Source organism: Nuphar pumila, chromosome 12, assembly GCF_984573655.1.
Source record: "Nuphar pumila chromosome 12, dmNupPumi1.hap1.1, whole genome shotgun sequence".
NCBI lineage: Eukaryota > Viridiplantae > Streptophyta > Magnoliopsida > Nymphaeales > Nymphaeaceae > Nuphar > Nuphar pumila.
In genome coordinates, this window is record NC_143260.1 from 97,947,151 (window position 1) to 97,969,661 (window position 22,511).

The 22,511-nt window shown below is 37.5% G+C and overlaps 1 protein-coding gene across 1 annotated transcript; it reads right to left on the minus strand.

Annotated features, from left to right (window-relative positions):
* Positions 1–6,412: 6,412 nt before the first annotated feature.
* Positions 6,413–7,277, minus strand: LOC149821268 (cyclin-dependent protein kinase inhibitor SMR3-like). Its single transcript, XM_089983065.1, has one exon. It carries the CDS (start codon positions 6,807–6,809, stop codon positions 6,435–6,437), a length of 375 nt encoding a protein of 124 aa, XP_089839191.1. The 5' UTR covers positions 6,810–7,277; the 3' UTR covers positions 6,413–6,434.
* Between the last annotated feature and the right edge of the window lie 15,234 nt (positions 7,278–22,511).

Sequence of the window (22,511 nt, forward strand, 5' to 3'; positions counted from 1 at the left end):
GTGTGAATGTGTCTGGTTTGACCTGGACCTAAGAAGGTCCGATTATGGTTTGTGAAATTTCATACCAGACCTGGGTCTGACCTGAGTTTTGATTAAGATCCGTAATTTTTCAATGTAAAAATGATAAAAAAATATTATTTTATTGGGTATGATTTGAGTATGAATCATGTAATCCTAATAGGATCCGAGTATGGTTTCTCTTATGATGGGTCCGATTAGACCCAGGTTCAAAACTGGTACCATCATTTCAAATGAGGGTTGGGTCTGGTTTCACCTGGGTCCGAACCAAACCCAACCCGTTGACATTCCTCAGCCAACAGTTATCTAGAATCATGTCTTACCAATGCTCCATATCACATATTGCTAAGATTTTAAAAATCACCACTGACTTTAAAAATGTCCATTATTATCGTAAGTTTTTCCAAACTTTTGTCTTGTTTCCAGTTTCATGACATCATGGCAATTTTATCTTTTGCTATACCACTAGTTTTCTAGTCTTTTTTAGTTTTTACATTTTAATTTGTTACTTTTGTGATGCATCACATAAAAGGAGAAAACATGGGATGACAAAAAAAACAAATTACCCCATGTAATTTTTCTTAAAATGACATGATAATTTGAAGGAGTTTTAAAATTGTTGTGCCCTTAGATTTATAGTATAAAACTGTTTGGACCCCCCTCTCCAAAGGCTGTTTAAACTATCTTTATTAATGTTTATTTTAAATAAACACTTTTATATCTTGAAAGGCCCATCCATCTGTAATTTCTCTACCCTAACAAAGGACATATCCTTCTCTCCCACATTTTTCACTCTCCCTTTCTTCCACGTTCGTGCCAAAAGTTGCTCAATCAGATTTTTTTTAAGACTTTATGACTATGAAAAACATTTTAAAATCAACTTTTCTTTATTCTCTCTCTTTTCCCCTCAACTAGATGGATGGTTTAAACAAGATCTTTGGTAAATCGTTTCTAGTTTGCGCCCTCAACTACAAGTGGCATAAAAAGATTTATGTTTGTTTTAATTTCTTCAGTTGCATAACATCAACTTATATTTGTCTGCTTTAAAAATATTTTTTATCATGTAAAGTTGCTTGCAATAGCGCCTAGATTTTCCTTATATTTTTGAGAAAAAAATTAATTTAACTCCGGATTTTCACTCGCTGGGAAAATTCTGAGAAGGCGATTTGTTACTATGGGCATTACCAATTTACAATTGATTTTGATCCAATTTAACCGCTGTCCTTCCCCCAACCAACACACCCACCTTCATCCATTCGCGCACACACACACATTTATACCTACACACTCACATTCACATGCAGCAAATACACGCTCGTGCATGCACACACACACACACACACACACACACACACACACCTGCCCCGTGCATATGCGTGCGCGCACACACACTACTATAAAGTTCTCTGACTGGACAAGATCCAACCTAGGGTCACATGGTGAAGAGGTCAGATCAGGGGAAATCACATTACACTTTGAGTGTGCCGCTGCACCTGAGTGCCCTCCATCCCTGGGGTGCAGCCTGTCAGCTGGTGGGCTCAACAGAAAATGCAGGGTGGATCCGACGCACACTGAAGTGTGCAATGTGATTGCACCTGATCTGCTGTCCATGGTGAAACACCTAACAGAGGATCTCAATTATTGGCTTGAGCAAGGAACAGAGGTACAGAACGGAAGTAGGCAAATCCATGTGCAAAACTTGAATGCTTTGCTGCACCATGTTTTCAGTGAAGCTACTGAGCCTCTTCATCTCAGGATATTCTACCGTTTCGAGTTCTGATGAGGTTTTCTAAATGTGTACACGATGTACTATTTACTCAACTATAAGAGAATTTATTGTCAGGAGCCAAAAACTGTATCAGAAATTTGATAGCCAGAAAGGAGAGTTTTTGATAGCCAGAAAGGAGAGTTTTGATACTGACTTGAGTTCATTGTCTCAATCTACTAAGCCAGCTTGCAAGACTCATGATATTTTGCCTTATGGAGCTGATAGGTTTCCAATTGAGCATTTCTTACAGTGTCATGAGAGAGAGAGAGAGAGAGAGAGAGAGAGAGAGAGAGAGAGAGAGAGAGAGAGAGCAACCACCAAATTTTGTTGGCCCAACAAACTGTAGGCTCTAGATAGTTAAGCATGACTTTTCCTTCTTTTTTGTTGTAGTGATGAGGAACCCTGGTGGAGAACCAGATCACTTAATGGGCTCGCTTACCTATGAGGTAAACCCTGGGTGGGGTCACCGACACCCAAGCCTTGACAGAATCCACCACCTAAAGGCACCCACACACCTATAGGGAGTTGAACCTAGGACAAAAGGATAACTATGTATGAGTTACCAATAAATAAATTTTATATATATATATATATATATATATATATATATATATATATATATATATATATATATATATATATATATATGGAGGAAAACCACTTCAGTTATTCACAAGTTTATTGCTGTTAAAAATCTCAGGTCCCGTAGTCGCCCACGAGTAAACCCTCATTGCAAGGAGCCTGCACCTAAAGCCGATCAAGTGCAATCACATTGCACATCAAAGTGTGCCGCTGCACCGGACTGCCCTCCATCTCTGGGTACAACATGTTAGTTGTGGGGCCCAACAGTGAGATGTAGGGCAGAGACGTGCAGCGGTACACTTTTGGTGTGTTACACCTGATTTGCACTAGCCTGCACCTAAAGGTTCAGACTTGTGAAGTCCCTTAGATTCACGAGTTGTCCTAGATGAGCAGAACCCTTGTGAGCTAGCTGGCTTGTACTTGTGTGTACGCGTGTATGCATTTATCAGGTTAAAGCACATAATAAAATGAGAGAATAGATTTATTTTTTCCTGAAAAAATGAGAGAATAGATGATAAATACCATGACAATCATTGCATGATAGATTCTAGCATTGGCATGGGACAAAATCACTAATTTGGTTGTGGGAAAGACAAGAGAAAGATCTTCCAGCATGATAAGATGATCCTTTGATTGAATGGGTATTCCAACACTTGACAAGCAACCTATTGTTGCACTGTGCAAGGTGTTATAAACAGACAGAAGCTGCAAGGAGAAAGAAAACAAGTGGCTAGGATGAATATTCAAGAAAAGAAAAAGAAATAATTGAATATATCAGCTGAAGCTTGTTATTTGCTTTGGTAAATGAAAATTACCTTAGGTACAACTCGTGTTGTTTTTATCTTGTCCTATAAATGTGAAAAACTTAGTTTACATTATATGGGTTGTTTTATTTTTCTCTCTCTTATACAAGCTTAGGACAAAACATATAGAAATAGTTGATTTGATATGAGTTCATTGAACCAAGGAGAACAGGAAAGAACAGTAAAAGCATGGAGGGAGGCAACAAACATGACAGATGAGAGAAGTCAGATTTTTACCTTTAGAGGGAAATGATGGAGAAAGAGAACTTGCAAGTGCTAAGGAGCTCATTTAGACTCATGCAATAGGCTCGGCAAGTTGAACATGAAGAGGAGATGTTTAGTCCAGCTCACTTGGTATATGCTCATTAACTATACTAGATATAGTTTGTCATATAATGTAGTGTAAAATAAACAGTTGAAGTGTTTGGATTACAAGCAATAGGTTTAGAGTTAAAATTGCTTGTAGCTATAAAACAATGTATTTCTTGTATAAATGAGCCAGCTTGAGCTCTACTCAATAGCTGTAGAGTTCAAAAACCTATTACTTTCAATTTTGAAATAATGCATTTTTTTTTCAACAAGCCACCTTGAACTCGGTTGGGTTTGCCACGAGCTTGAGCTTGGTTCGACTCATCAACTTATCATAAAAATAAGCCAAGCTTGAATACCTCATGTTCGATTGAATAACCGGCCAGCATAACCAGGTCTTCGATCCTAAATGTGGTTTCTCCGACACAGTGCCTGTTCATAATGATCATTGTGATGGACATGATAGAATAACAACTTGAGCACCATGATCGACTATGTTGGATGATGGATCCCCATTGTTGGAAACTTTATTTATGGTGGGGCTTACATTTGATCCACTATCAAATCTCCACAAATGAGTGATACATATGACAATTGGGGTTTTACAAGATTGATGGCTCATAGAGCGCGCGTCCAAGATTCACATGCATAGGAGTGCAGTGCCATGATTGTCTAACGCAACTTTGTTCACGTATAACGTATATTGAGTCGCATATCTTGATCTTACCCCATGGTAAAAACCATATACATATTTCATGGCTTTTCTCTTCTAAGGGTCTTCATGTCATTATGGTAAAACATTTTACACGTTCATGGTTTTGCTATTAAGGCTACATTCAGCTATTAAGCATGTTGTAAGAGAGAGAGAGAGAGAGAGAGAGAGAGAGAGAGAGAGAGAGAGAGAGAGAGAGAGAGAGAGAGAGAGAGAGAGAGAGAGAATCCTCTAAGATCTCATTTTCCTCAGTTGTTTTGATCAAATATAACCCCTAAAGGTGGATTTTCGCATGGCAAATTGATAGGAATCGACTTTTGGATTGTGTGCTAATGTGAGTTTTTTTTTTAAATGATGTGGAACTCTCATTGAGAACTGGGTTGCATAATGGGCGCACCTCATGTGAACCCAAGCACTTACAAAGCCCACCAGTTAAAAAGGCACCTGCACACCCGATGGGACTCGATGAAAGGGACAGCACATTTTGGATTGTGTTATTCGGACAAAAAATATGTTCTAAATCATCAAATTTACAGCCATTGATTTTTGAATTGCCGCACACATGTTGAATTTTGGAGATTAAAATGGTTCATGTAGATCACAACTATGGGGTCAGATTTGATCAAAACAAGCATGTATACCTAGAGATATCTCATTTTCTCCTTGCCATATGTTAAAAACGATCAACTTTTTTGCAGAAGGCAGAGCAGGTCACGTTGTATATAAACGGCCATTGGTTATATTCAATCCCCATGTGAGAGTGGGGCACACACACATCTCTGTTGCAAATATGCTTTTTTATTTTTCTTCAATTGCTGAAAGCTGGCAGCTCTAACCTTTGATTGTTTTGTTTGCAACCAGAAAAAAAAAAGCTTCTTTCAGCATGGAGATACATATGCTAGAAGACTTTACTTTTCTGTGTTGTATAAAGCTTGAGCAACAATCGTACCCAGTAGGCCTGGCCCAACTTCTGCTAGTCTTGATCAAGAGCCACATAGACTTAATGGACTCTCAGTGGTCTCAATCAGCTGGACCATAGTCGCTTTACAGGTTGACCTGAGTCATGTATATTAAGGCCTTAACGGTTTTATTTAGGTTCGTGAAGAGCTTGTTCAAACTTGTAAAATAAGCTCGACAAGCTGAATATGACTCAGTTCGGCTTGTGTAAGCTCGTTAGGTAGTAAGAAACATATTTTAGATACGTTTTACATGTATTGTTATAATCCTATTTCTTTCTGCTTGAAAACAATGTATTTTCTCTATAAACAATCTGGCTCGAACTCTGCTCGTTTAACTTGCGGTTTGATTATGATCTCGAACTTAGCTTGGCTCGCCACAAGAATGAGCCAAGCTTCAACATTTCAAGCTCGTCTCATTTAGCTCGTTTATCAGCCCTAGTTTTATTGGTTGAGGCCTGCACTAGGATTGACTGGGCTCATACAACTGGGTTAATTTTGGCTTGGCTTAACAAAAAAAAACAAGAGGTTTTTGCAGTAAAAACCGCCTGTGGTTTTTCACCCTTTTCACGAATTGCAATTCTTACTCATGATTCATGCATTAAATGGTTCAATGCTGAACAAGTTTACATAAAAGAAAATTATTACCATGTTCTGAATTTTTCAATTATTTCTACCAAGAATTGCCTGCTAAGCAAAGTTTTTTTCCCTTCCTTTTCATGAACCGCAGTTTTCACATTTTATTGATGTCTCATACTCTCGTGAATTAAATGGCATAATTCTGCCCAAGTTTACATAAAAAGTAAAAAAAAAATTATTACCATGTTGAATTTTCCTGTTATTCTATCAAGAATTACCTAAAAAAACAAAAACATATTATGGATGCTCATATATACTGGTATTGGTGTTACAAATGCTATTGATAGCACTAATGGATTTTCTATTTTCTTTTTTCTTTGATGATAAAGAACTTGCTTAGAAACAATATCATCCTAGGCAGAATCGATCCTTGGAAAGACGGGGTTCAACCGTCTTGCCAAACACCGCTTTAACCATTGGGAGACCTGGAATGAGCTCTCATTAATGAAAATTAAGGATGCGTTAGAAGGGGTTATTTAGCCAACAACAACTGATATGATCTGTTCATGCTGCATGCATTCATTACAATTTGGCTTTTAACCAAAAAACAACGAAAGCAGTAATAGTAACATTATAAAAAAAAAATAGTAGTGGTTACTAGCAGCAGCAGCAGCAGCAGAAGGGATGCTACAATAACAAGTAATACATTAATCTCCTCTAACCTTTCTGATCTTCCGGCCACCCTCCGGCAACAACCCGGCGAGAATTTGCCGGAGAAAAAGCTCTATCTCATCTGAGTCCACCTCGGGGACCTGCAACTCAGATGCCCTCTTCCTCTTCAACCTTGACTCCCTCTTAGGCTTCCTTGGTGCAGGTGGGCACTCCAGCACCTCAGGTATCCTATGCTCCGAAGATGTCGGCGTCCGGTACCCGTCTTCCTCCTCCCCTCCAACTCCCTCATCCCAACTCACCGGAATCTGAAATTCACCACCTTCTTCTTTTCGACGGAACTTTGCCGGAATCTGACACCCATCAAGCGGGAATTCTATCATGGATGTCGCCGCAAACTCGAAGGCGGACATGACGAAAGGAAAGAGCAGATCAGAGCACACAAGAGATCATGAGGTGGTGTAAAACGGACTAAGAATGCAAGGAATTTATGGATACGACTCGCTCAGAGGGTCAATTGCTTGGTGCAATGGAAAAGTGTTGGGACTGTCAGCAAGGAATCACAAGTTTCCAATCCTCAGAGAAAACATTTCTTGCAAAATGCAGAAAGTTAGGACCCGTCAAAAGTCTGGTCTAGCAATCTGATCACCTGAGAATAGGGGACCGCACTAGGTATGGTCCTTTTATTCATCAAAAGAGGTCTAAGGGATCATGGGGACCTGAAAATGCTACTTAAATTATTGGAGGGGTGAGGATAGCTAAGCAAAGAGGGAATGTGGCCATTTAAAAAGGAATATGTTAACAGGCTGTCCTTATCTTGTGGGTCATCTACTTCATTGGATACTTCTTGAGCCCATTCCATCCCTTCATCTTGACCCTTCCAACCTCACCAACCCAACCATTAATTAATTATTATTGTTCATTCATCAAAAGAGGTCTAAGAAATCATATTGCAAAGACTTTAACTAGGGATGTAAACGGTTGGGCTCGGTTCAGTAGGCATTAATTACCAGATCTGACCTAACTGGATTTTAGTACATTTGGACCTGGATTTGGATTTGGATTTGGATTTGGAGTAAGATGAGATCAACTAAGACCGAAACGGTTTCTGACTACCATTTTTTCGGATTTATAATTTGAAGAAACCGCACCCCTACATCAAGACCTGATCGCGCTGGCTAAGCCTATCATACCTACCCTTGTTGTGCCCAGCAGCATAAAACTCCAAGGATATAAGGACCCCACCATCGGGGACTATGCTGGGCATCGGCCTGCACAAAGAGGAGACGCTCATGGGAATCGAACCTTAACCACCTGCATAGTGGCAAAGGTCCCACCCCACTACGCCAACCCCACTTGGGGCAAAACCTGATATTTACACATTAGGATTCGGGTTTTAGTCAAGTTAGGATTTTACTCAGACTTGGACTTAGATTCAGAGCCGGACCTGTAAAGAGGCCAATGAGGCTTGGGCCTCAGGGCCCCTCGGCCCAAAAAAAATTTAGGGGCCCATTTTTAAGGCCAATGAGTATTGTTGAGGTAGTTTATATAAATATTTTATACATTTTTATTTAATATAATATAAAATATTTGGAATATTATATTTGTTTAATGTGAATGCAAATTTTATTGTTATTTTTATTCTTTAAAAAAAAATGGGAGGCGCTGCCCCCGAACTCCTACTATTAATAGGGGGGCCATTTTTTCCCTCCCCCTCAGGCCCCATAAAACACAGGTACGGCTCTGCTTAGATTAGATACAAAACTCAATATAAAGTTTGGATTTGATTATTAATCAGATCCTATTTTTGCTACCAAATCTGACTAAAAGGGTTCACAATCAATCGGATATCTGATCTGAATCCGAACTGTTCACATCCCTAGTTTTACCTTCATGACCCTTTTATCCATCAAAAAGTTTCCCTATCCCTCGTGTCACTGGTCGAATTGAGGGCTCTCAAGTCTCAACTGGTTGGATCCAAGTAGAGGCAGAGCTAAAATGGACCTTATTTTCTTTAGTTAAATTGCTAAAGGTTACATGGATCTCGAACCAGACATGGGGAGCGAAAACTGAAACTGATCGGGTTTGGATCTTTGGTATGCCAAAATTTGAGTTGAATGTGCGTCGGTTCCTTGACTTGGGCCCATGCCAAATAGTGTTTACTTAATAAGGGTCTTGATATGGCTTGAGTTGGGCCCTTGTTAAGCTTCCTGATTGGTACCTTGTATCACAAAGAAGCAAAAAGGGGAAGCTTAATGGAGCAGTGTAAATGATTACATATGAATGATGAAAACATGGTAAAAGAAATATTCTACATGAAACATGGCTAAATGATTTTTCAAACTTTTATTTTATTTTATTTTTAAAATTTGACTGTACATATGTGATTTATGTACTATCACCACTTGGAACATTTGATTACGGCACATGAATAGGTTTCAGTAAGGTTAAAAAATCAATGGCCAAAAATCATTGTAGATTTTCGAGCATCCAAATATCATTTTTTTCATAGCAAAAACATTATATATATATATATACATGTTCTCTATTTGAGTGGGTAAGGAACCTAGAGTAAAAGCTGTAATAATTTTAATTTTTAAATTTTTTTTGCACAGTTCACCCTTCCGTGATCTACGTGTTTGAGTTAGTAGAAAATCAGGCTTGGATAATGTTATTTCAATGTGTATGTAAGACTTTGCAAGGGTTAAAAAATCAATAGCTTACAATGTTCCGAAATTTCAACCCTTACAAAATCATATTTTTATGTTGAAAAATATGATCTTCCTACTATTTTGACTCGGGTTAGATTTGGTCAAAACAAGTTTCAGCTAGGGGGTTCTTTACCCGCTAAGACACATAATTTTTTTTTCATTTTTTGTTATTTTCATGAAACTAACCTTATGAATATGATCTACCAAGTTTGGTTAGTAGGAATCAGTTTTTGGATTATGGGAATATAATAATTTTATGAGGCTTCAAAATTCAACACCCACAATGTGTGATATTTCCTCAGCTCATAAAATTGTATTTTTTTTCTTCTAGAAAACACAATTTAAGAGCTAATCTTTACCATTTGGTCCATCCTAAACGCATGTATGAGGTCTGATTAGGTCAACACACCTGCATCTATGATTTCCAGCTCAGTTAGATGGGTCTGGTTCATGTAATCTTTATAAGATCGGGGTATGGTTTCTCTTATGGTGAGATCTGGGTCCGAACCCGGTACCATCATCTCAAGTCAGGTTTGGATCTGGTTTCACATGGGTCAGAACCAAACCCGACTTTCACACACATGTAATTAAATGAGGTTGGTCCGAGCATGATAGCAAGTATATATATAGAAATTGTGGGAGGCTTCCTTCTCAACCTTACAAAATTCCATATCTGAGATATTGACCATGAAGCTAATATGGTAGCTGGCTGCTTAGCTAAACAAGGTATTGCCTCTGATGGGTTGATGTAATTTCAGAAGATTCGGAGGAATCTTGGGTAGCAGCTATCCTATGCCTTGATAAAATGAAGTGCCGTTATTATGTGAGGTTGGTAGAGTTACTCCCAGCTTTCAGTGTAAGTTTGATATTTTAAGTGAATAATTTTTTTTTTTGAAAGGCAAGCTGGGCTTAGGCAGACCCCTACCAGTATATACCATTGGGTTTTGAATCTGCAACCTCCCAACACAAGGTGACTGCACTAGCTGCTCCTACCAGACAAGCTGAGCCTAAGTGAATAAATTATTCACCTGTACGAAGGAATATGAGAAAAAATAAAAACCAAGACGCTTGACTTGGATGTCTCTGATTCAGGAGTAAAAGAACTTTCCTATATAGATGAGAAATCAATACAATCAAGAAACCATCCCATGTGAAAATCTCCTTTTGACTTGGGAGTCAAAGATATATACTGCCATTCATTACTTTGTGTTGGAAGAAGGTGAAGCTTCTTTCTCACTTGGACAAACATAGAAAGCTAACTGTGCCTGGAGAAATGGGCCTGGGTGCAAAGCCTATTCCCTAGATCTAAATCATGGTCTGTCATTAGGGGCGTTGGGAAACAAGCCGCTCTCAACTCGAAACTCCTTAAATAGGTTTGGCAACCTAAATATGAACAATAAGTACACATTGGGCTTGACTTTCTCTCTCTCTCTCTCTCTCTCTCTTTATATATATATATATATATATATATATATATATATATATATATTGGGTCCCTGCTAAACCCCATTTGGTGCTAAACCGGGTATTAAATGGGGTTTTCAGCTTTTTCGGTTTTTTTTATGCGGTTTCGGCCCTATAAATGTGTTGGGCATGATCGATTTACTAAGAATCCACACTTGGATCATGTGTTTTCGATGAAAAATGATATTTGAAGCCTACAAAATTTACAAAGATTTTGGACGGTTGATTTTTTGAACTTTATAAAAACCCACCCATGTGTTGGAATCAAATGCTTCAAAGACCTGATCCCTATAAAATCAAGTACATAAATCATGTTCAGAATTTAAAAATAAAATGAAAAAAGCCCAAAACACCCATTTAGCACGCGGTGTAGCACCAAACGACCCATTTGGGGTTAAAGCGCATGCCAAATGAGTTTTTTGGGCTTTTTTCATTTTAATTTTAAATTCCGACCATACATATGTGATCTAGGTACTTGATTTTATAGGGATCAGCTCTTGAAGCGTTTGATTCCAACACATGGGTGGGTTTTTATAAAGTTTGAAAAATTAACCATCCAAAATCTTTGTAAATTTTTGAAGCTCTAAACATCATGCTTTCATCAAAAACACATGATCCAGGTGTGGATTCTTAGCAAATCGATCATGCCCAATACATTTATAGTGCCGGAACCGCATAAAAAGCACCGGAGATGCTGAAAAACCTATTTAGCATGCAGTTTAGCACCAATTGGGTTTAGCACGGACCCATTACTCTCTCTCTCTCTCTCTCTATATATATATATATATATATATAGTAATGGGTAGGTGCTAAATGAAATATGCTAAATGATTTGTGCTAAATGAGTTTTTTAGGTTTTTTCATTTTATTTTTAAATTCTGACCATGTGATCTATATACTTGATTTTATAGGGATCAACTTTTGAAGTGTTCAATTCTGATACATTGGTGGGTTTTTATAAGGTTCTAAAAAACAACGGTTCAAAATCTTTGTAAAATTTTGAGGTGCCAAATATCATTTTTTTCATCAAAAACACATGATCCAGGTGTGGATTCCTTATAAATCGACCATGCCTAAAACATTTATGAGGTTGAAACTGCGAAAAATACACCAGAAGAGCAGAAAAACCCATTTAACATATATCATTTAGCATATTTCATTTCCCATTACTCTCTCTCTCTCTCTCTCTATATCTATATATATATATATAGGTTACTAGAATATGTTAAATAAAAATATGTGAACATGTGAACTAGGCATTTTCAACATTTATTTTGCAAATCCAACCCTTTAGATGTATTCGACATGGTCTATTTGATAGGAATCGACTATTGAATAATATGATTTTTGGATGCTTGAACAAAATTCTGAGCAGTTGATTTTCAAACCTTAAAAGATCCTTCTTATGCATGATAATTGGATAATCCAAGAGTTGGTTTCTATAAAATCAAGCATCTAGATCACATATACATGGTAAAATTTAAGAAAAAATTAAAAGACTCATGAAAATTTTGGTTCATATTACAGTTTACATATTTCCAGTTAACATATTTTATATATATAGGTTCTAGACCATTTATCTCCAGGGCCGTCCTAGACTCTTAAAAAATATATTTTCATGAGCCTTTTGCTTAATCCAAACCTGTAGATGCATTTATCATTGTTTATTTACTAAAAGTCATGCTTTAGATCAAATTAATTTAACAAAAAATATATTTTAAGATAATCAAGTTTTTGGTGCAATATATACTGTTGATTTTTTTGTTGAGAAACTATTTCATGTTTTCTATTAAATAAAGTATGCAGATAACATCTAAGGGTTTAGATTAAACAAAAACACATGCAAATATCTATTTTAAAAGGGAATGAGAGTCTGGGAGATAAATGGACTGCAACCTATACATCTCTCTCTCTCTCTCTATATATATATATATATAATTCAACAAATTGGCTTGAAAAAATAAGTTTAGTGGTAAAACCTTATTATGAGCTCAAACTGGGCTTGGCTTGCCACAAGAGGGTACCAAGCTAGAACACTTTAGCTCAGTTCATTCAGCTTGTTTACCTGCCCTATCTGCCATTGTCGTGGTGAGCCCTCAAATTACAGATGTAAATGGTTCAGGTTTGGGTGGGATATCTCAACTGAATCCAAGTCTGTTCATTAAGCACAACCGGATCTGAATGCTAACCAGACTTGGATTCTATTTTGGATTTTCACATCGGAGTCCTCTTAAAGTCTGACAAGATCCGACCCAATTATATCATATGTATAAGTAGGATTATAAGCTCTATGCATCCAACTCTGAATCTGGCTATCCTATGTCTGATAAGATCCAACCCGGGTCCTGCCTGTTTACCCTACCTCCAACACCACTTGGTTGAGTCAAAGAAGGCTATCAATTTCGACCTTAGGCTACTCAAGACTTGGTTGATGCTAGCTGTGGAAGACTCAGTCCTAGTCAACCCAAACTACTGGGCTAGTAAGGGAAACACATTCTTATGCGAGCCAACCACGTCTGTAACAAACCAAGAAATCCGGTTGCCGCAAGTTGGAACTTGGCTGAATCCAGCTTAGTCTTTGCTTGACTAAGCCATGTCTTCAAGGATTCACACGTGCCTCGGTGCACTGGGCTCGGCCAAGTCAAACGCATACTTTGTCCCAAGCTAGGGTATGGTCTAGTCTTGTGTGCAGTGGTACTGGACTCTAATCAAATTAAGGGCCATGAACATACCACCAAGAAAGCTTTCTGAATTTTCTTAATGACGAAAATACCCTTAAGCAGACAGACCAATTCACTTATGGAAGCCAGTAAAAATTTAGAAATATGAAGGATTTTTTTAGTAATTTGGTGGTGTGGAAAGACAAGAAGCCATGGCCGTTCGGCTTTTTCTAAAGTGGTGCACTTTTGAATTCAATTGTTTGGTAGCCATCTCCCTTTTCTGGGCCAACTTTTGGTGCACGTGAAGACACAAACTGGGTTCAGCTTTTCCTTTTCAAATGGTCTTCATGAGGAGGGTATGGCCAAGCTCTGCCCTTTGTGGTGGCCTCAGGAAGTCCCAAAGACAACGCCCCCCCCCCCCCCTCGGCAACTTTTCCACCCACACAAAACTGACATAGGTCCAAATTTGAAGGGCCCCATAGAAATGAAACAAATTTGAGTGACACTGACTGAGCCCAGTGGACTCAGATAGGGCCTTCAATGGGTCAGACTTAGACCTCAGATGTCGCTATGAGAACCTGGCCAAGTGGGTCCTAAGGGCTTATCAGGTGGAATTGGATATGACTCCCAGTTTCCGAATTGGACCTGGAATTTGCCAGAGATCTTTTGATATGGTCCTGGTTAGGAGTATACGAAACCTCAGGAGCTGTATGTGGAGGATTGAGCTAGGGCCGACTTGGTTCACAGCTACCCAGTCATGGCCGATCATGAGACCCAGCTTTTCCCTTGGCTTGGCCAAAAAAAAAAAAAGCAAAACCCCGCCAAAAAATCCAAAGGCCCTGTTTGGATGACAAGAGGCACAACCAAGTTTTTGAGAAACCTGACTATGAATCAAAGATCATAGGACGTTTAGCTTTTAAGTACAACAAAACAATGCTTGTCCAAACGATTGTGTGCTCTATTGAAAAGATTTCTCTCAAAAAAAATAAATGTGATCATTGTAAAGCATCAACATGGAAAGAGACCAACGACAAAGGCCATAAAGTTGCAGCAAAGACATTGTGACATTTTTCTTTGGCTTCAAAAATTGTTCATGTCATCGAAAACTGCATCATTAATGAGGTGGCACAATGAAGGTCGCACCAAAGATGGTCTTCTTAGGCATCCAATGTACTCTCTCATTGAAAAGATTTGATGATTTAAATCCATCATTTGCAGAAGAATCACACAATGTTAGACTTGTTCTAGCAAGTGACGAATTCAACCCATTTAGAACTATAAGTTGTACTGATTCCATATAACTTGTTACCATGGAAGTGTATGAAGCAACCTTATTTCATACTGTCATTGATTATCCTTAGCCCAAAGTCACATAGAAATACTTTCGATGTTTACGTGCAGCTTCTCATAGATGAATTGAAGATGTTGTGGAATGATGACGTACCTGGAGACATTTGATGCTCTTCTAAATATACTTTTCATTTTAGTGCAGCACTATTGTGGACAATTAGTGATTTGTAGCTATTGCTATGTTGTTAGGATGGGTCACTAAAGGGTATTTGGCTTGACCTTCATGCCGCAAAGATGCATGTTCATATAACTTGAGTAATAGTCACAAAACATGTAATATGGGTCATCATTTGGTTAGGACTTTGTATTATTCATCTTCACCAATATATATTAAGATTAATTATTTTTAAAAGCTTCTTTTAGCTTATCGACACTCAAGCTTGTCTCTTCATGCATGCTTGACCTGAACAGAACAAAAGCTATGAAGTCCCTGTTACAAAACGAATTGGTAGGGTCATATATTGGGGTTTGGATGGGTTGGTGTTGGGCCATTTTATTCTTTCTATCAAACCATATTTTGTTCACTTTTTAAGAAAGAACGAGCAGATGATTTGATGAGTTAACATTGAGGAAGTTGTGCAACCAATTCAGTATCAAACCAGTCCATAACAAGACCAAGAAGCAGAACCAAGGGTGAAAAGGCCAGTTGGGAGGTACAACAGCCAGGTCCATATATGGCCGAGGAAGTTTCATTTTGATGACAGGATAAAGTGAATTCAGTTAGGAACTTGTTTAATTCTTTTCTTGTCTATATTTTGGCAATTTTTTTTTGTGGTCTAGTTCTTACTCAATCAAAGGCAAGTACGCAGTAAGTTAACCACTTCTGTCGGTAAGCTTCTCTGCTTTAATTTTGGTGTGTTGTCTTTCAGTAGATTTAAGGGAGGGAGGGAGGGAGGGAGGGAGGGAGGTTAGAGGAAAGCAAACGTGCCAAGTAGAACGCTTTTTCAGTTTATTTTGTATGCAGCCAAGAACACTACAAGATCGTTGTGATGATCACCAAGAAGCAAAAATATTAAAAGAAGAAGATGGTGTCTGTCACCCCAGCAAAGAGGTCGGCAAGAAAGAAGCCCATCATCGGACCAGACCCTACGACCGATCGACCCCATCCACACCGCTCCAGCAACACCCCACTTTGACATGGCCGTCTCAGCAGCGTATCACCTTGGGATCATTCAGATCCCATTCATGCAAGAATGGCGAGCCAAAATGTGATGACCGCTTCATTAGAACCTGCAGACTCGCATCAAAAGCATCCTGCACCGACTATTACGAGAGACTCGATTCAGCCTCGGAAGAGGAAGAGGTCCCTGTGGAACAAAGAGCTGCATGGCATATTTGTTCGTGCTTATATTTCCTCTCTCCTGAAGGTGCATACTAATTTTTATTTCTTTTCTTTTTTTTGTTCTTCCTTTCCATTTTTTTTCAAACTTGACTTTGATTGATATTTACTTACATAGATTGGATGTTATGCTGGTACATACAGTGGCAAATTTTAGAGGGTTTATTTCACACATAACAACAAACTATCCTCTTTTTCTTCATGTTTAGGGCTTTTAACAACAAGAGAGGAGAGGAGAGGAGAGACGTCTCTCTCCCTTGGGAACTTAAGATGCCACCTCAATGGACCAATGGAGCGGGTCCAAGCCAATGGTAGGAGAAGATCTCATATTTGAAAAAATGGTTCTAAGCTCCGTAATGGGGACCTGAACATGACTTTTGAAGCAAAATTTGACCCACACTCAAAGGCTAGTGGATCAGACCCAACTATAAAAAGAAAATCTACCCAAAATCCTCATACATCCTCCAATAACTCAAATGGATCCTAACAGCCTACTGGACCTAATCTGGATCTATAGGGTGAATTCAAAAAAACATAGAGTACAATTTTAAGCTATAAAATTTATAAAAAATCAAAAATACTATCTAAATACTCAAAAACCTAATTTCAGACAAAAATAATATCAAACATGCTCAAAATAAATTTTGAAACCTCAAAATTAAGTCTAAAATAGTGTTTTAGCCTTGTAGACTTGGTTCAAGCTGGGTGCAAACGTGTCTTCATCATGTTCTCCTTGAGTTCGCCTAGATACGCTGCATCAAATATCCAAAAATTTATAGGCTTTATTATGTTTAACATAACCAACAAATGTATATTTGAATGCTTTAGGTTCAACTTTATTTTTTTTTATTTTTTAAAAATTTTACATATGCTAAACAACCCTAAACATAAAAATAATTCAGACTAGGTTTCTTACCAAACCAAAATTTATAAGGTAATTTATCAGATTTAGAGTAAGAAACTCAGTTTAGAATATAACAAGCACTGAGTAGAGCCTCTCTCCACAAGTTGGAATGTTGACCCATATTATGAAGCATAACATTCATCATTTCTACAAGTACTTTTTTTGCTACCTCATTCTTTTCAGTAGTTTTGGGAGTAGAGGTTTAATGAACAATTTCTTTATCTTTATAAAATTTATCAAATTCTTTACCTAAGTATTCACTTGTTCTACCTGTTCTTAAATGTAAAATTTTGGTTTTAAACTTATTTTGTACTTCAACAGGATAAAGAACAAATTTTGAAAATGCTTCAGGTTTATGCTTTATCAAATAAACATAACAAAATTTAGAATAATTATCTATGAAGATAATGAAATACCTATTGCCACCCGGATATATATTATTATTCATGGTACACACATATGAATGCACTAATTCAAATAATTTATAATCATTTTCTATGCTAGAAAATAGAAGTCTAGTTAGCTTAGTTTAGATACATGTCTCACACTTATGATTATATTCTATTTTGACGTGGCAATGAACTAGTCTAAAAGTATTTATATTATGAATATTGCATGAATTAATATATCCTAATTATGAGTGCCAAAGAACATAGGTGACAACCATATAAACATAAGTAACATATTCATTATGCTCATCTTAACAATTTCGATCTCAATCACAAATTTGAAACAATTTCATGACATTAGATACGCAAAAATTAAATTCTTATAAACTTCTAGAGCAGCGTGGACATTCTTAAGTGTTAGGACTTTCCTAAATGTGAACATAATTTTTATAGTCTATTTTCCTGACACTTTAGTTGAGAAAGAGTTTTCAATATAGATGTTACATCCTCCCACTATTTCATACGGCTTGAACAAGTTCATATCGTTGGACACATGTGTAATGCTTTTAGTATCCAGGTATCAATCTATATTAACAGTCAACATAAAGTTTTCAAAGATAACGACAACAAACCTTCCTTCTAACTCGATTGGCTTGGCACCAATCATCTTTCGATCTCTGCATTCTATGGCAAAGTGGCCTAACTTGCCACATACATAGCAGTTGATTTGCTTTTTATTAGTTTATTTTTTATCTTTTGCAAAATTCTTTATGTTTTATTGAGTTTTCATGATTTTTCCACCTCTATTAATATTCACCTTAAGCATAACCTCTTTAGGACTCGAATTTTTTTTGTCACAAAGATGAGTTTTCTCCTTAATTCAAATGTTTTTAAGAAGGCTATCTAAAGTGAATTTATCATTTTATATTTAAGATTATTATTATATTCTTTCAAAAAATCATGTAATTTTTTAATAATGATTGCAACTTGGAAGTCATCATTAAGATACTACATTCTCCCTTAATCTTATAGGCTAATATTTACATATCGAGAATTTAAGCAAGTATAGGTTTATCATCTATAATAGAAAAATTAACATATTAGTGTATGAGAAATCTTTTATTTCTTGCATCTTCTACACTTTTTTTTATCTCTAGGGCATTCTACAACTATTTAACCTATTCCAAAAGAGAGTACAAGTCAAATAATCGACTAAGGTGTTAAAGATATGCCTTTTGTAACGGTAGTTGTTTGTAAGCTACTTCTCTCTCTTTCTTCTATTAATTGTTTGTGACTGAGTTTTCAGGATACAACTAATCTTGGACCTCAAGAGCATCACTGCTCCACATGAACTTGCAATCCAAACGAGAGCAAAAGATTTAGAAAAAGTGAAAAGCTTGACAATAAAAAGTCTAATGCTCCAAAAGACGTAAATGAAGAGATTTTATAGACTTAGGAAGGCCAACACGTTTATGGGTGATAAATAAAATTTAAAAGGCATAAATCCAACATTTAGAATATTGGATGAAAGTAACCCTGAATGGTCACCCGCTTTTGACCAACGGTCAATAAACTCCAAAACTGCCCAATAGTCATGAAGTACCACAAACATCTTTTAAATGCTCTTTAAAGTCTCTCAAATGGGCCAAATAGGCAAGAAAAAAAATCGATGTTGGCTTAGACAAAATTCAAGGCCTCAAAATGGTCAAAATGAACGTAGGTAAGGGTGGCAAAATCTGACACGACCCGCCAACATGCTTTTTAGCCGGGTTCAGGTTTGGCTTAAATGGGTTCGTGTCGTAAACGGGTCGACCCACCTAACCCGTTTATTAAACGAGTCAGGTTCGTGTTAGGGGTATGCCAACCCGTCAACCCGGCTGACCCGTTTAATAAACGGGTTAGGCGGGCAGGTCAACCCGTTTACCCGACCCGCCAACCCGCCCGCTAACCCGCCAACCCATTTACTTGACCTGTTTATTAAACGGGTTAACCTTGTCGTGTAGGGTTACCTGTTTAATAAATGGGTCGGGTTCGTGTTTGCCACAGCTGACTCGTTTAATAAACGGCTCGGGTTCGTGTTGAGGTATGCTGACCCACCAACCTGCCAACCTGACCCACCAACCCGATCCGATTGCCACCCCTAAACGTAGGTGCCTCACATGTGTCTCACATGGGCCTTGCGCTGCTGCGAGCGTGCAAAGCACAAAGTACAAAGTGGAAAGTGTGCCACATTGCACCTCAAGCACCCTTACACACATGCGTGTGTGAGCAATCTGCACATTCATTCTTGTGCATTGCGCAACAACATCCACAAGCTACCCTAAGACACATTCTCAAGGTGGGCTCCAAATGGTCAAAATGTGAGAGTGCAAAGTGCACCTCAAGCGCCCTTACACATACACATGTGAGCGATCTGCATGTTTGTTTATGCTCATTGTTCAACATCTACAAGCCACTCTAAGAGACAATGGTTACCAAAGTATAAGACGAAGAAACTCTATTTAAACCACCCAAAATTTCTCTTACTCTTAGATATGAGACTAAACACTTGTCAAAGGCATTTGGAGGAAAGCAATAAATGCATCAAGACTTAATAAAAAATCTGTACTTTCTTAATATATAAAATAGTATATTTCAAAACTTTTTCCAACATGCTAAACACATGATTTACTATCTCATATTGGATGAGAACGTACACCTATAAAAAGATAATGGCCGCCATGGTTGCCTTGGGCCTAAGATATACTCTCAAATTAACAACTACCTAAAGGTAAACTCTCTTACTCTTCCTTTCCTATGAGTATTATGATTACCACACTATTTTAAATCATCAAAAACTTGAGAATTTCATTTCATTTGTTTGGTTGGTCAACATGTATTTATCCTCATTGTAGTTAAAACATTAATTAATAGTTGGAGCGGCATAAAGGGATATACATGTCCATTTCTGAAGGTGGTACTGCTTCCATTAATGTTATATTTGTCTAATTCCTTGCTTGATCGCCATTAGCTATCCAAAAACTGATTAGAGATATATTACATTATCTGTGTGAGCGTAGAGATATAGAGAAATCGTTCAGCCTTAGGCGTCGATCCATCATTCCTTGTAGTTGCAACAACAGGGCACCACGAACCAAATCTCTCAACCTTCATCGAGTAGACGTCTTGCACCTTCATCGAGGTTTCTGCCACCAAAGATGAGTCAGAAGGAACCGTGGCTGGTGAGGAGACGATCACAAAGTTAGAAGCGAAATATTTGAAATCTTTTTATGTATATTTTATGTAATTATGTATGCGGTATTTTCCCAATATTTTCCTAGGGAAAAACTGTTTTTCTAAAAATATCTTGATATTTTCTTCGCCAAGAATTTTAATATTTGTGACATTGCTTTGAAAGTAACCAATCAAAAAATAGTTTGTATATATTCTTTTTAATGGTTTTTATATCCAGATCTTGGCTTGGCAGATCCAAGTCGAACCAATGTATAATTTGGTGTTTACTGTAACTTGGCAGAGAAAGAACATTCCAATGGGTGACCCGAGCAAGAAAGATGAACCAAGACTACCAAGTACGCAAGAATGAGAAGCACATGCATTGTAGGGGTTGGCCGTATGAAAATGGACTAAATTGATCAGGATCCTTACATTCTGTTGATGGATATTTGCTATTTGTTTGGCGTCAAGTAGGTCTCAAGTTCATGCAACACCCACAAACTCCACAGCCCTTGTACGTATGATTTGGTAGAACTTTGAAGTTATGTTTCATGATACTATCAAACATGCTATACAAACTTTCTTTCCTTCTTTCCTACTTTTTTTTATTTTCGTTGCCTGTTCTAGTTAACTCATGCCCAGCTTTATATAATCTCTTGGCAGTTTTGATTCATTTATATACAAACTTTTTTATGACAGTTTTGATTCATTTTTCTTATATTAAACCACGTTCTGGATCGAAGGCCTGGTCATGCTGGCTCAGCATAGGTATGACTGATTACGTCATTTTCAAGCATGCAAAGCAATTAAGTGAGAAGATCATAACAAGGTTGTTGATTCCATGCATTAGGAGAAAGGTCTGGATGTGTAAAGGACACTTTTAAGATCATGTGATGATGGTGTCTCTTTATCCTTTGCTATGGAAAGTCTCAAGTGTAACCGTTAACAGTTATCATGTGTTGTATCAAGACTAGAGGTGGGCAATGGGTCGGGCAGACCGCGGCCCGGCCCAGGCCGGCCTGATTAAGCCCACGGGCTTAATGGGGCGGTCCATGTGCTGAGGTTTTCCCAGCGGCCCGGGCCGAACTAGGCTTTTGGCCTGGACCATCAGTTGACAGACCAGGCTTTGATCGAGCCTGCGCCGGGTCGATTAGTGGGGTGGGTCGGCCCTTTGCCCACCGCTATCAAGGACCCTTTATGAGAAGAAAAGGGGCATACATATTAATAAGGCAAAAATAAGCATTGTGATTCTTGTGCATAAAACCAAAGTCATCCGCTTAAAAGATTTAAGCCAAGTAAAGTGTATTAAGAATAAAGATGAAAAAGTTTTGGTTCAGGATAATCAAATTAAAGATAGATGAGAAAAATATTTTTGTCATCTATTAAAAATAAAATAAAATAATGATGTAGAGTAAGTAGAAATGTGTAACCAAGGGTTGATGTATAGACTTGATGAGGAGGAGGTCAAAATGGCTATAAAGAAGAAGAAGAATAACAAAGAAAGCAGTCGGGGCAAACGATATACCTAATGAATTTTAGATGTCAATGGATAATACTGAAAAATGCTATGTTGAATTCTATATATAAGAACAAAGGTGATATTTAAAATTGTTCTAACTATATGGGTATTAAATTTATGAGTCACACCATGAAACTGTGTAAGAGGATAATAGAGCAATGTTTAAGAAGATAGTCAAATGTATCAGCAAATCAATTTAGCTTTATGCTAGGAAGGTCAACAATAGAAGTTGTTTTCTTGTTATGACAACTTATAGAAGGATTTAGAGAGAAGTGTGAAAATTTGCATATAGTTATCACAGATTTGGAGAAAGCTTACGATAGAGTCCTAAGAAATTTAATTTGCTTAGTGTTAAAGAAGAGACATATCCCTTATACAAGGGCAGTCGTTTACATATTTAATGTCTATATTACAACTGAATAAGAATTTGAAGAAGATAAGACTAATATGATCAATGTCAATTGGGTTAAGTGAAGACAAATTAGTGAGGTGTTATGTAATAAAAGTACCTTTATGATTGAAATGACATTTATGCAAGACTACTATAAGACTAACACTATTATATG

Coding starts and splice junctions, on each gene's coding strand:
- LOC149821268 (XM_089983065.1), bottom strand. CDS start 6,809: ATGTCCGCCTTCGAGTTTGCGGCGACATCCATGATAGAATTCCCGCTT.